At 34.3% G+C, this 15643-nt stretch overlaps 2 protein-coding genes across 2 annotated transcripts; both read left to right on the forward strand.

Moving 5' to 3' along the window:
* Nucleotides 1-2062: 2062 nt before the first annotated feature.
* On the forward strand, nt 2063-5768 carry LOC110693282 (LOB domain-containing protein 41-like). Its single transcript, XM_021870461.1, has 2 exons — nt 2063-2358; nt 4858-5768. Exons 1-2 carry the CDS (start codon nt 2169-2171, stop codon nt 5403-5405), a joined length of 738 nt encoding a protein of 245 aa, XP_021726153.1. The 5' UTR covers nt 2063-2168; the 3' UTR covers nt 5406-5768.
* Nucleotides 5769-9406: 3638 nt separating this feature from the next.
* LOC110732292 lies at nt 9407-13132 on the forward strand. Its single transcript, XM_021912244.1, has 4 exons — nt 9407-9998; nt 10104-10181; nt 12327-12555; nt 12754-13132. The coding sequence occupies exons 1-4, from the start codon at nt 9407-9409 to the stop codon at nt 13130-13132; spliced, it is 1278 nt and encodes a 425-aa protein (XP_021767936.1).
* The last annotated feature ends 2511 nt before the right edge of the window (nt 13133-15643 follow it).

The raw sequence follows: 15643 nt of genomic DNA on the forward strand, positions 1-15643 counted from the left end.
GCTATGTAAATAGGAGGGTAAGGAAGTAATTTCCGCTGATTCAATTTTTGCTTCTAGAAAAAGTTGATTATCTGGTAGTACATTATAATGTATCATTATGTACTATTATGCATGTATAATGTACCACTAAAGTATAAGTTGTCTGAATAGTACTTTTTGGGGACTATTACGAGCGTAGTGGTACTTTTTACCTTCTTATAAGTTTCAACTTCTGGAAAAGTTGACCTCTCTAGTGGTACATTATAATGTATCATTATGTACCATTATGTATGTATAATGTACCACCAAAGTATAAGTTATCTGAATAATACTTTTTAATTGCAAAATTGTCATCCTATATGCATTGAAATCAATAGGCGCTATGCGCTGAGACTTAACCTGCTATGCATAGAGTGCAACTAGACGCATAGCTGCTATATATTTAGGATGCATATAGGAGGGTTACTTGGTAAATTCGCTTAGTTTTTCAGATTTTCTTATTGCTACAGTGGTATCTTTAATGTACTGTTATACTTACACCGGAATTTTTAATATACTACTAGAGTATAAGCTATTTTAGTAGTATTATTTATAGCTATTTTAGGTAACAATGGTACAAATATTGTACCACTAGAAAAAAAAATTCACCACTATTTTGTCGTATAGCTGTTATTTACTTGGCATGTAAATAGCAGCTATACGCCGATACTTAACCCTATGCATACAGGCTAGAAAGGACATTCATACGCGGCTCAATTTTGGGTCCCACAATAGGCTTATTGGTGTGTATATTTTTTTAAAAGATAGTTAAGAATTGAAAGACGCCAGAAATAAAGTAAAACAACTCAAAATATTACCTAATTGATACTTTATGTGTGACATAAATGTAACAAATCACTGCACTTAAATCATGTTGTATCATGCTTTTCAGTAAAGATGTTGTGAACAATACAACTAGTAGTAAAGATCAAATAAGATTGCCAGACTGGATCCTAGGCATGACACAAGATAAGCACATCACAATATGACACGTGTAATACCTGTTTACAGTATACAGTAATACAATACAAGCTGGTATCGAAGAAAACAATTAATTTTATTGTCGTATTCGCCATTATAATTATGATTCAAATCTTATGTGATTTCGGGGTAGATATCTTAATTAATATTGCATTCCAATTTGAAAATAGTTGTGTAATTAACTCTTTTGGTATGAAGTGAAAAATAGATGATAACGCTCAATTAATCCTTTCATATTGATCTTACAGAAGTCCAACTAATACCAAATTTATTTATTAATTAATTACTTCTTCCGTTACATATTATTTGCAACGATTTGACATAAAGTTGAGAGGAAAATGTCTAATCGTTGCAAATAACCTGTAAAGGAGACAATATTTACGTTTTTACTATACCAATGTTATACTAGCTCCGTTTTTTTTAATTGACACATTTCTCTTTATCACGCATTCTAACACACAATTAAACAATTAATATTTCTTTAATATTCAAAAATTTAAATTATAAGAGTTATTATTTTATATTTTTGTACATGTAAAATGACCAACCTTATCGAGTTATAGGAATATGACTAGACAAGGTTTTATCACAAAGTTCAAATTAGCACAAAACTTTAACCAACTAAAATACGTTCGTTGTTAAAATCCATAGTCGAGGTATGTCTCCCTCATATAAAAAATAATAATAATAATAATAATAAACCGACTATTTTGGTAAGGTTGCACAAGAAGACGACGCAATATAGTACAGTACACAAAGTTGTACGTACCATGTAAAAATATTAAAAAATGAAGGGCAATTAAATAGAAAGACAATCCCCCCAACATTGAGGCTTGTACACTTGGAAGTTGGAAGGTAGACAATCCTTAAAACTTTCCAAATAAACACAATGAGAAAAGAAATTTATTTAGCAAACAACCAAAAACTAGTAAAGCTTCAAGACTTTTTAATCCAGGTTTTCTTCCACAAAAGCACATTATTCTTCCTGTGGGCTATGAGCCTTAAACTAAAACCACGCAACTCTCACTTCACATTTTATTTTTCCTTGCTTATAAATACTACATTCTCTCTTTCATCTTTTGCTTCATTTCAATTCATTGTTGTTGTTGTTTACAATCTCTCTTTTCTTGCTTCTTTCTCTCTAATTGTGTTAACAACCAACAATAATCATGAGAACTAGCTGCAATGGCTGTAGAATTCTCCGCAAAGGTTGTAACGACGATTGCGTCATTCGCCCTTGCCTTAATTGGATGATGTCTAATGAAGCCCAATCCAATGCTACTCTTTTCCTTGCTAAGTTTTACGGCCGTGCCGGTCTTCTCAACCTCCTCAATGCTGGCGCCGAGCACCTTCGCCCCGGTAAAATTTTCAATCCTTTTCTTTTGTTTTTGTTACTTGCATGTATGATCAGAGTTGTCGAGTTCATATCGGTTATAACCTTTTATTTTTCGATCTTTGTGTTCCGTCTCCTAGGACATTTAGGGGCGGAAATAAAAAAAAAGTAAGATGTTAGGGGTTTTAGAATAAAAAGATGGTTTTTTTATAAATTTTTTATACATACATCCGGATGTATATAATTCGTTCCCAGAAGTGTTTGAAGGGTTTGGGAATAAAGTTTATTATAGTGATATACTAATAGAGCAATTTTTGTTTTGGTATATGAAAATGGACTTTGTTTTATGTACAACCTTAATAAAAAAAAATGCTCTTTAATCTGTTCAAAAAATTAAGCGCATCTTTCTTTATTGAAGTGTCACTAAAAATTACATATAGAAAAGTGTATGAGATCCTTCTCTTAAGAAATGATCGATAAAATTATTATTTTAAAAATAACATTATCGTGTCCATTATTCAAGGGAAATTTTTTCTTATACTTTAATTGTAAAGTTATTAGTTAAACTTCTGTTTTTAACTGTGGTAACATTTTGGACAAAAACCCCAAAAAAAATGATGGTCCATGACACATTTGTAACCCAAGGAAAATAATTAGTATTTTATTCTTCTGGTACAACTTTAATTAAAAGTTTATTTATTTATCTTTGTTGTGATTGAAGAATTTAATGTGATTGTAATTAGTCCTTAATTATGTGATAAGTTGAGTGTGACAATTACACTTAGATAGATATAGTTCTATTTTATCTTTATATATTAGTGTCAGACTTTGATAGGTACTAGGACAGAATCTCCTGGAAATCTAATCTTAATAAGGTAATTTTACCAAAAATGGATCTATATTCTCTATGTTACTATAAATGCTTTTTCTATTTCCAAATTGCAAAATTTAAGCCAATTCTCTATCAAGTTTACTCATCAATTTCTGTGCAATCCAATAGTTTTAGGAGTTGGAAAATAATTCCAACATTTTGAGGAAGCACTTGTAAATTTCCACAGTAATTTCTAATAACATAAAGTCGAAACAATTTACTCCATTTGGCGTTATTGTTTGCCTCATTTCCTTTTTAATTGGCGTCAAATTTTTATAACTTTGACCAATATACAAGTAAGAAAAAGCTTTATCATATGAGATCTCGTTTAATCTGATCCTTATATGTAGTTTCTTAATATCTAATTTTCATAATTTTTACTAATACGTAATTATAGGTAATCTGTATTTATAATTAAAAAATATATGGTCATGTGAAATTTTATGGATTTGTTTTGATTAATAATTTTATGATATCAAATAAATATAATTTTTATGTATTGATCATTAAAGATATTAGTGATAATTCATTAATTCATTGTCAACAACGAAATATATATATATATATATATATATATATATATATATATATATATATATATATATATATATATATATATATTATGAACTTTTCCATCCATAAAAAGGGTGAGGGCTGCAAATAAGATTTAATATATTTATTGAATTAATTTAATTTAGCCATTTGAAAAACAGTGGTAAATTCACGAATCTACTAATGTAAGTTATTAATGTTTTATTTTACATATTGTTTTCACTTTTAGCTCCTCATATACAGTTTTAAGAGCGGTTTAAAATAATAATAATACGGAGTAATTTTATTTTTTTTTTTTTTTTTGAAAAAATAGATATATTGTTAAAATTCTTATTATAGGAGGGTTGGAATTAATTGAGTCATGCACTTCAATGCTACGAACGGAGTATTTTACCAACTAATTTGTTTGGCTGGTAAATGGGTAATTCTATATTTTATTTACGGAGTAATTATTTATTTATTTTTTAGATATATACATTGTTTTTTTAAGCAACTTTTTTACCGTATTTTTTGTAAGTTGCTACTCCGTATCTAGTACGAAGTATCTACTAGTTGCTAATAATAATTTATAAATAGCTTCATTTTATTAGTAAAGAAACAAAAGCTATGAGCCTATGAAAGTCTGCATTGTCACGATGTCGTGTCTTGGGTGATTAAGGTTAAGTTTAATGTTTAGGCTATTTTTTTTCCCACAATTCCACCTTATAAAACTATTTCTAGCTAGTTTTCTCTTAAAATCATTTTGCATGGTATATATAAAAATTAAATCATTTCTGTCTCTAATATATATATATAAAGAGGGGATATTATGAGGATGATTAATTGATTAGGGGATTGGAATAACTAAAAGTAGAGATTACTTAAGACGATTATTCATTTCCTTGATCTTTGTTACAGTCATAATAAATGGTGAGGCATCTTGTTACTATTGTTCATAGGCTGAAGCCCTCCTCGTGAAGGGGATTTTATAACGTAATTCATTCAGATTGATATGGAGTTGTAAATATCGATAATAAAATAAAAAAGATTGAACAAATAAAACGTACAGTACCATCTAGGTACGTACACTTACTAATAAATATTTGTTGGTTGAAATTGGCAGCAATATTCCAGTCATTGTTATACGAGGCATGTGGGAGGGTGGTAGACCCAATATATGGCTCAGTTGGTTTATTATACTCTGGTCAGTGGCGCCACTGTCAGCTTGCCGTTGATGCTGTTCTCAAGGGTCTGCCTATCATGCAACTTTCTCCTCCGTCTCTTACTATTTCATCCGATGGTCCTCCTCTTCCACCTCAGCAAGTCATTCATCTTCCCCCTCTCAAGCTCTACGACATTCGCCACATGTCGTCCTCTAAGGACTCTACTACCGTACCTGCTACTTTCGTTGTCCCTACTGGGCCCCGCCTCAAGCGTCGCCCCAGAGGGTCTCGTGCTGCCCCCGCTTTTCAGGCTGACCAGCTTTCGATTAATGGTGGTAATGGAAATGATGCTGGTGGGGATGTTCAGAGTTTCGAGCGGCTCAGTATGTTTTCTGGTGAGTCAACTGAAGGGTCGGTGTCTGGTCAAATGGGTGCTGATAGTGAGGTGCAATTGGACCTCACTTTAGGGTTCAACAATAATATGAAGTACGGGAAAATGCCGTACTAAATATATATCATATATAATTATATATTATATAAACTATAGTTCTAATAAATATAAATATTGTCATGTAATAATTTCTCAAGGGAGAATAAGAAAAAAAGAAAAAAAAAAAAAAAAAAAAAAAAAAAAAAAAAAAAAGACATGCGGATATGGTTGTAGCTAAGATGTGACTAAGATTCACATTTATAAAATGAAAAACATTTAGTGATGATGATTCATGTGTTTGTCACGTGGATATTTTGACGGCTCATAGCTATAGTTATAAATGAAACGTAACATGTTATTTTAACGTGTTACGTGCGTGTAAGATATACTCATGTACAACTTTATGCTTTATTTAATTATTTATAATTATATTTTCCGCAACTTTTGGTGCGTTACAATTTAAATACTTGTATGTTTATATGTCTTCATATTCAATTATAATGTGATGATAATTGATATTGGCTTTTTGGGAGCTGAGGTACAATTAAGTACAAAAGAGAATGAAGAATGGCACAGTTTATGCATGTATATATGTACATTGTTGCTGTACAAGTAATGTACATTGCCCACAAGTTCCAATTACATGGCGGACCAGCGGAAGTAGCTTAGTATGTGGAGATATGCGGACCACTTTGGTGGTTACTCGTGACACGAGCTAAATCGATTTACTTGTAGGTCGTGACAATAAGTTGATCATGACACATGTATAACATGTGTCAACTTTCCATGCGATGATGGAAAGTTAAGAAATTACATCATTCCACATAAGCAAATGGACTTCAAATAGAGCTGGTTTATCTCACCTTAATTAAGGAAGTTATCTGATTAGTTGCTAACTCGACTTGCATTATTAAAGTAAGGAGAATAATAAGTGTCATCTTCGTAGTAATCCTAAGTCACTCACAATAATAACCTTACTAATATTGTGCACCAAAAAATAAAATAAATTCAAAAAACTTTTCTAATACTATGCTCCCTCTTTATCTTAAACTAGCAACTCATTATAAAAAAAAAATACAGTTAAAAATTTTTTTAAAAAAAAAAAACATCAAAAATGAAAATCCCACGTTACTTTAGCTTGTGAGTGAGAATCAAAAGGAAAAAAATTGTAATGCTAGAATAATGACATAATTAACTAAACGATTAGGTCATTCACAATAATAACCTTTTTTATATTGTGCACCCAAAAAAAAAAAAAAAAATAAAAAAAAAAAAAAAAAAAAAAAAACTTTACTAATACTATGCTCCCTCTTTATCTTAAACTAGCAAAGATTTGAAGCGCAACCTTCTTTCCTGGTGTGTTACACATAAGAGACAATGGGTATTGACTGGCATGAGTTACAGGCTTTAGTGGGTTCTAATTCTTATAATTTACTGGATGAGAATGATCGTAGTTCTCTTATCACTCTTCGTCGGGACAAGATTTCGACTGCGCAGGTTTCCTTCTTGTTTTGGAAATAGCTAAGAGTAAGGGTCTGTTCGACAAAAGTAGCTATAGCTGCTCACTGCCGGACTGTTAGCTTTTGAGCAGCTGTTAGCTGTAGAGGTAGTTGTCAGCTATCAATAGGTAGCTGTCAACTGTCAGCTGTCAAAATAGTTGTTCATAATATGAATGTTTGGCAAAACTAGCTGTTGAAATTATTATTATTATTATTATTATTATTATTATTATTATTATTATTATTATTATTATTATTATTATTTCTCAAAAACAAAAGGCATACAACCTACAATAAATTAGTGGCAAGCCGAGATACAATCTGGGCCCCCACTCCTCTAGCTATAGCAAAACCTACCTTAGTAAAGATATGAGCTGCAGCACGCGCCCCAATGTCTTGAGTTTTCGAGAACTTCTGGATCCGCTTCAGCAATGCAACAACATCTTTTTCTAACTCCCCAAGAGAAGAGAAAGAGAAAGGAAGGAAACCATGACAACTGGATTCGTACTTGATTCGCTTCCGATTGGCCGCTTCAGTCACTACCTGTCCAGAACAAAGTCAGAAAGCCAAGACTGTGTCAATGGAGAAGACCATGTCAAGTCAACACAGACATCGCGACCACGATCCCATGAATAAAGTAACACATCTGCAGGTCTAAGAGCCCCAACGTTCCCTCCAGATAACCCAATGCCCACCTCCTTTCTAGCTGAAATCCCTGACCGATAGCAAACATCAACAAGGGTATCCCGAACAACATTATGCGATGTTTAATGCCCACAATACCAGCACAAGACATAGCGTGATCACCGAAAATATCCTCAGCAAAAACCCTTGAACAAGCAGAGCACGACGTCGTGATAAAGAACAATGAAACACCCAACCGATAGCACATTACACAACGATAAGTCTTTGCGTTCATCGTCTAACCCAACCCCGAAATATTATTATTATTATTATTATTATTATTATTATTATTATTATTATTATTATTATTATTATTATTAGTATTAGTATTACTATTATTATTATTATTATTATTATTATTATTATTAGTGGTAGCAGTAGTATGATATATCTTATTTAAATATTTTTAAAATATCATGGACTGTAGGTATGATGTTAATTAAGACAAGGAAGAAACAAGATCAGTGGCAAGTAAGACGAGGATGATTCCAAAGCATTATAGACAAAAAAAAAAAAGATAAAATTTTTGTTTTTTTAAAAAAAAAAATAATAATAAGATAAGATAATAAAACCTAAAAAAATAGGTTGAACGCTAGTTTTTTTTTTTCAACGCTATCTTTTCTAGATTTTATTAAAAGCTACCTAAAAGCTACATCCGCCTCTAACAGCTACTTAAATCACTACTTCACCAAACAGTAGTAATTTTTATAGGTAGTGTTTGAATTAAGTCCAAAAGCTAACAGCTACTTCAAAAGCTACCTCAAAAGCTACTGCCGAACAGGCCCTAAGTGGGATGCTCTAGGGGATTCACCTTCTAGGATTCTTTTTAGATCAGTCCAAGTCCGTTGTCGACGGAATAAAATAATAAGTCTCAGGGATGATAGTGATACTTGGATCTCAAACCATCTTGGAATAGCTAATCTCCTAAAACAACATTTTTCAACTTTTCATGATTGTCATGGACAGTATCCTACGCTCGGTCAGTGTTCTTGGGATACTCTAGATGTTCCTTCTCTCTCGGCCTCTAAATTCTTGCTAAATCCGGTTTTTGCTAGTGAAATTAAAGTGGTTATGTTCCATATTGGTAATGATAAATCTCCGAGCCTGATGGCTTTACAACTAGTTCTTTTAAGTCCCACAAGGCTATGGTGGATCCCCAGGTTTTCCATGGCTGTTCAATACTTCTTTGCGCATGGGTATTTGTTAAAAGAATGGAACAACACCTTTTTAGTTCTTCTTCCTAAAGTAGATAATCCAGAGACGCTTTCTCAATTTCGACCGATTAGATTATGCAATGTCCTTTACAAATGTATTGCAAAATGTATAACAAACAGGTTGAGACAAATATTACCTTATCTCATTTCGAATTCTCAGACAGCTTTTGTTCTAGGTCGGTTAATGGCAGATAATAGATTACTGGCTCATGAATGATTGTCTTTCATGTCCACGTCTTCTTCCAAGTATTGTTCTGCAGCGTTGAAATTTGATATGAACAAAGCTTTTGATAGGGTGAATTGGAATTTTCTGTGGGACGTTTTGACTCGGTTTCGTTTTCCTCCGTATTTGGTCCACATTATTCAGCAATGTGTGACAACGGTTTCCTATCAGATTTTTGTTAATGGTTCTCCTACCCGTACGTTTTACCCTAAATATGGTTTACGCCAAGGTGATCCGCTATCTCCTTATCTGTTTGTTTTGTGTATGGTGATTTTCTCTTTGAGGCTTCGTCGAGATGAGCGGCTTTGGTTGTTTCAGGGGGTTAAGTATTTAGCGTCGTGCTCCTTCGGTTTTACATTTATTCTTTGCTGATGATGCGTTGTTTTTTTCCAGGTTTTGCCTGAGGCGTGTGACCACATCCTTTCAATTACCAACGCGTTTTGCTCAGTCTCGGGTTAAATGATAAATTTACAAAAGTCTTATGTCCGTTTTAGTGCTAATGCACCTGAGGATTACAGGGACTACCTATCTACCACTCTTCGCTTGCAGGCTCGCTCTTCCAATGGTGACTATTTGGGTCTCCTAGTTGATCTAGGTCGTCGAAAATGTAAAGATTTCCAGTTTATGGTAGACAGGGTAACTCAGCGTCTGTCTTCCTTTGCTTCCCTGCACTTATCGTCAACAGCTAAGTTTGTCATTATCAACTCTGTTTTGGTGGCTTCTTTTAATCATATTCTCTCAGTTTTTAAGGCCCCTTCTACTATTTGCGATCGAATAGATTCCCTTTTTTCAAGATACTGGTGGCAGTCTGGTAAGGATTCTAAAGGTTTGGCTTTAGCTTTTGCAATGACAGTGCATCTTCCTAAAGTGTTAGGACGTCTTGGCATTAGTCATTTTCACTCGTTTAACTTGTCTTTGCTTGCGAAACAAACATGGCGGCTGATTCATCATCCCCAACTCTTAGTGTCTCACGTTCACAAAGCTAAGTGTCCTTCCTTACTTTCCGCTAGGCCTATTATGACGGCTTTGCGTCCTTCTTGGGGTAGCCGGGGTTTGTTGGAAGGAGGCTCGGTGTTTTCAAAGGGTATTGCTTAGAAGGTTGGTTCGGGGGAGTCTGTCAAGATTTTGGATGACTGTTGGGTGCCTGATGCTGAAGTTGTCTTTAGACCTTCGATTCTTGAGGATGATAGACCCACCTTTGTTTCTGAGTTACTGTTTCCAGGGTCTTCTTCTTGTAATTCTTCCTTGAATTGCCGTCTTTTTCCTTAGTCAGTTGCTTCGGCCATACGAGCTTTAGAACGCCCTAAGCAAGAGATTGATGATTTTATTTACTGGAAGCACACTCGTGATAGTTCGTTTACCACTAAATTAGCTTACTCTTGCCTACTTTCTCACCATCTGTCGGCTTAAGGGATTTGTTCCCTAGTGTGTGGTGGAAGCGTATGTGGGGTTTGCCTATTCTCCCGAAATGGAAATTGTTTACTTGGAAGGTGTAGACACCCATTTGTGTCTCCCCAAAACCAAACCCGGTGATGAGTACCTTTCACATCGAATCATCATCGAATGAAGTGAAAGTGTGGAAAGTCTAGTGTTGCGGATAGTTTTAATTTCTTTTCCCTTCTCTCTGTTTTTGAAAACCTATTTTAAGAAAACAGAAAATCCAGTTTGGTTGGTCCATAGCAAGGGTCCAATAATGGTGTAGTTGGATGGGGTTTGAAAAGATCTTTCCAACGATATATTATAAGCCCAATTTCGATGAATAATGAGGAAGTTATGGCCAAATTACTAAACTGGCTCGGTTTGATACTTATATGCGGCCCAATGATCTAGAGGAGGGCCTAATATGGATTTATCATTCCTAATGCAATAAGGATTGATAAATTGACTTTGGTTGACTTTTTAGAGTTTTAATCAGAATGAAAGAGTGATTAAAAGGAAAATACGTTTTTGCCCTTCTATACGGCTAAATTTTATCTGAATTAAGAAAACGCGTGAAGATAAAATTTAGCGCCTGGCGCTAATGTTCAGCGCCTGGCGCTAACTTCTTTTATCCTCGTCGAAACTCTGATTTGTTTTTCTATCCGTTTGGCTGATTTTCTCTATAAATATTCTCAACTATCAACAACTCTCTAATTCTCTTCTCTATCTAAGCTAAAGCTTGTTCTCTCCCTCTTTTTCTAAACCAACCCATTTTACAAACAAAATTCCGCATTCACAAGACTAAGAAACACCTAGCATAGTTCGAAGTTGCCTTCGCCCTAGACGTGAAAGGTTTTAATTTATGAGAGTTTGGTCCCAAATCTCTCTTTCAATTATTATTTAATTTAATTGTTTGTTTATTATTTTCCTTGAAGTTACTAACGCGTGTATTTTGTTATTAGAAAGAGATACGAGACATCCAAGTAATTGCTTTAATTGATTTATTGATATTTTGATATAGAAGTCATGTTTAGGTTATTATTATGATTCCTAGTGTCATGTTAGGGTGTTTTGATCTTCCTAGTATCATGTTTAGGATAACAACCATAATTTCTAATATCAAATATGACAATTGCGATGCTTCCTATATTCTTCCTAATATTCATGTTAGGGCTAAAGCTTTGATTTTTATTGTTTAGTAACATACTAGGTTTTGTTATTAATCTTGTTAGTATCATGCCTAGGATCTTATTATTATTATTATGCTTTAACATGAACATGATTACTTCTATGATTTATAATTATTTTGATTATGATTATTTTAATTATTATTATTATGATTATTATGATTATTATAATTGTTATGATGATAATTATGTTGCTTGATATACGTTATATTTATTGTTATTGATTCATCACACCTTTTATGCATGTTTAAAGGGAATTGGTACTTGTAATCACGCTTAATAAGATAATTAATAATCTTGTTTAGGGTTAATTTGATTATAATTCAAGTGATCGCCAATAATAGTTTGTTTGTGCATTAATATTCAACACACATAGATTAAACATGTTTAGGGTTAATCCTATTGATTGCATGTTAGTCAGAAAGCGCACATGAATACGATCAGAATAAAGTAGAGGCCTATTATTAGGGCAGGTTCAATCTCTTTTAGGTTGGATTTGTACATTCATCCTCAAACTACCAGTCGTGGTTCAAGACCTATTGGAGTTAACGATCTCTTGGATCGTTAAGGGGTGTAACCTTCACCCTATGAACGGTTTACAAGTTCCTAAAACTTGTTGGCAACTCTTTTGCTCTAGCTTCCTTCCCTTTGGACGCCACCGTACTTTAGTGTATGATCACAGTGGGGTTCAAGCTAGGGATAATGCTTGAAATATTCCCTATAGAAGGTTTTCCATAATGATCTTCCAACTGCTGCTTTACTTTGCCTTAAAGGTATTCCTATTGATCCTACCTGTATCTTTTGTCATCGAAATTCTGAGTTAGTTGAGCATTTGTTTCGAGATTGCCAGTTTACTAAAAAGCTACGGGATAACTTTAACCGTGATCAGTTACTCAGTGCTTCTCCGTCTACTCCGTTTCATCTTTGGTTCGAGGATCTTGTGTCTTTGGTTGGCTTCTTTGGTTTATGTTGGGCGATTTGGTTGACAAGTAATAATGTTAGGTTTAGATTCGAGGTTTATTCCCTAGTCTATTCTTAATTTAGCGTCAAATTGGAGAGCTAGGAGTAGGGAAGCTAGGGAGTGGGATCCTGGTATCTTAAACGCTCCTCCGGGATTTCCTTCTCGTCCCTTGGTCTATGTTGTTAAGGGTTCCTAGCAGGATTATGATGTGCTTTGTTCATTGATGGTGCGTGGGACAGGGATTCTCACACTGCTGGGATGGGTTGGTGTTTTCGAGATCCAAGTTCTCCTATTTATATTGCTAGAGGAGCTAGGGCCTGCACTGCTAGTTCAGCACTCCAATCTGAGTTACTTACCTGTCTTTGGGGTTTGCGGCATGCTCTCCACCGTGGTGTTTCCCAGCTTCTGCTCTGTACAGACTGTATGTCCGTTCCACATCTTCTCGTGGATCATGGGTCAACGAATATTTCGATAATGTGGATTTTGGGCAACATTCGTAATGTTATCTCCTCTTTTTCCCTTTGTCACATTCAGAAGGTTTCACGGTCTTCAGTTGCAGTTGCTCATCGGTTAGCTAGTGCTGCTAATCGTAAAGAGTTACTTTGTTACGTTTTTTAAATAGTTTGATGTTCCCTTTGTCAAAAAAAAAATCATTATAAAATAAAAAATACAGTTAAAGAAAAAAAAACATCAAAAATGAAAATCCCACGTTACTTTAGCTTGCGACGACAATCAAAAGGAAAAAATCGTAATGCTAGATTAATGACATAACTAATTAAACGATTAGGTCATGAATTTAACTGGCTAATTAAACTAATGGTTTATGAACTTATACTACTTATAAACGAGTACACCTTTTCTCACATTCAAGTTAACATATTAACCACTTTCATAACTTTCCAAGTCTGGCATAATTATTTAAAAAACAAACAAAAATGAACTTAACTAGGCCGAACTTTGCCCAAGTTTTGTTTTTTGGTTTTTTTTTTTTTTTTTTTTTTTTTTTTTTTTTTTACAGTAAGAACAAAGAAAGAAAGGAAAAATAAACAACTAAAAAGACCAAAAAATACACTCCCGAGTACAAGCCTTTCCAGCCAACCAATACGCAGGGGACACCCATTTCCATGGAACCTTTAGAATTTTGCAAGCATCAATAGTAGACAGAAGAGGCTGGATATCCTGAAGTAATCAGCATAAAGAGATCTCGTCCCGTTGTTTTTAGTCCAAAATCAGACACATAGACTCACAGTCCGAGTAAATAAGGATATGTCGAAAACCTCTAGAATAGGCATTGCGCAATCCCTAAAAACAAACCTGTAACTCAAAATGTAAAGCTAAAGATGATAGAAAAGCACGAGCTCCGCCCCCACAGACTGAAGGAGAATCACAATTACGAAAAAATCCAACCTGCACTGGCCGAGTTATCTGAAGAAGACCAAGACCCATCACAAATCATACAAATATCAAGTGGCAACGACACCCGAACTAGCCGATTTAGGACTAAGACCCAAAGTACAAGAGAGAACGAGAAAATAAACCGAACATTATTATGAGATAGCTAAATAGCCCATAAAAGGAAGAAAAACCGCACCAGGCTCGCCCAGTCCTTAGCAGCCCCTAATAGAGAGACAATAGTGGAAAAACATTGGATAAAAGGAAGGTGAAGCAGACCTTGCCTATTAGAACGTAAAAAACTGAGGGCCCACAAAGGAGCAACATAACAAAGTCACAATCTAAAAAAAAAATGGTCCACTGTCTCTTGCTCCCTCTGAAAAAAACAACAAACGGAATCAATAGAAAATCCGCAAACAGCTAGAACAGAAGCAACATGTAGGCGTCATTTGAAGCGCGCCTACGTAAGCATGTGATGAATATACTTGGCACTCATTGGAAGTGGGAATTGACATAATACGATTAGGGACATGGAAAGTAGGGAGCCGCAAACAAGTTTTTAAGGAACTTGTAAACCGTTCACGGATCATTTAAGGCAATTACAAATAACGGACAACGAAAGGCAACAACAATTGACCCATGAAGGTTACACCCCATACATAATCCATGAGATTATTAACTCCATATGGATTGGAACCACAAAAAGAGGATCGGGGATGATGGTATGAAGTGAGTCATGGAGTCACATTCGCCAATATTGGCCTCCACTCGATTCTAATAGTGAAAAAAGATTCTTGCGATCTCAAAGGCATAAAAACAAAGATTCAATTCGCTCCAAACAATTATTATGCTAAATTGGTTGAATATATTTTAGTGCAACATATAATTCTAAAATATTTTGATCACTTCAATTAACGACAAGATTAAAAAGGAACCTAAACCAGTCGTCCAAATTATCTTATTAGGCGTGATTTTCGATTACATATTCCATTTAATATGCAATATGGTGATCATAAAAATATAATAGAATAAAATCAACATTAATATTGGAAGCAATTCAACAATAAATTGTTAGTCAACTAAAATATAAATAAACCTAATCATGATACTAGCAACAAGAATAAAAATAAGAGTAATTAAGTGAGTAAATACTCACTTTCCGCGTTTTCTTGAATTGCTACATCATTAATAAACTGTTAGTAACTTCAATAAAAATATAAATCAAATTGAAATTAAATTTAATAAAAAGTAGAGTTGATTTGGTCTAAACCCTCAGTTAATTAAACCTTTCACGTCTTGGTTTAAGGACAGAACCTCAGGTCAAGTATGGACTCCTTGGAGTTCTTAGGGGAAGTATTATGAGAGAATAAGGAGGCTAGTATTTAGGTTAAAAAGGGAGAAGAAAATTTTTTTGTGTAGGGAGAAAGATAATGATTTTTGGTGCCCCCCAACTGCAGAAATGAGGGGGGTATTTATAGAGGAATGAACTGGGGAGTGCACAAAACCCTAGAAGAGATAAGAGCCACAAAAAACCCTAATTAGGCACCGTGACACGGTACTGGGCACCGTGACACGGTACTATCCACCGTGGCACGGTACAATATACCGTTTTGCGATGTACAATTTGTCTAAAAATGCGTACAAATTCATTTAGCGTGAGAAAAAACGCGGAAAATACACGTGAAAGCACCGTGACACGGTACAATGCACTGTGCCTGGTTGGCATACACAGTGACA

This window comes from Chenopodium quinoa, unplaced genomic scaffold (assembly GCF_001683475.1).
Source record: "Chenopodium quinoa cultivar QQ74 unplaced genomic scaffold, ASM168347v1, whole genome shotgun sequence".
NCBI lineage: Eukaryota > Viridiplantae > Streptophyta > Magnoliopsida > Caryophyllales > Amaranthaceae > Chenopodium > Chenopodium quinoa.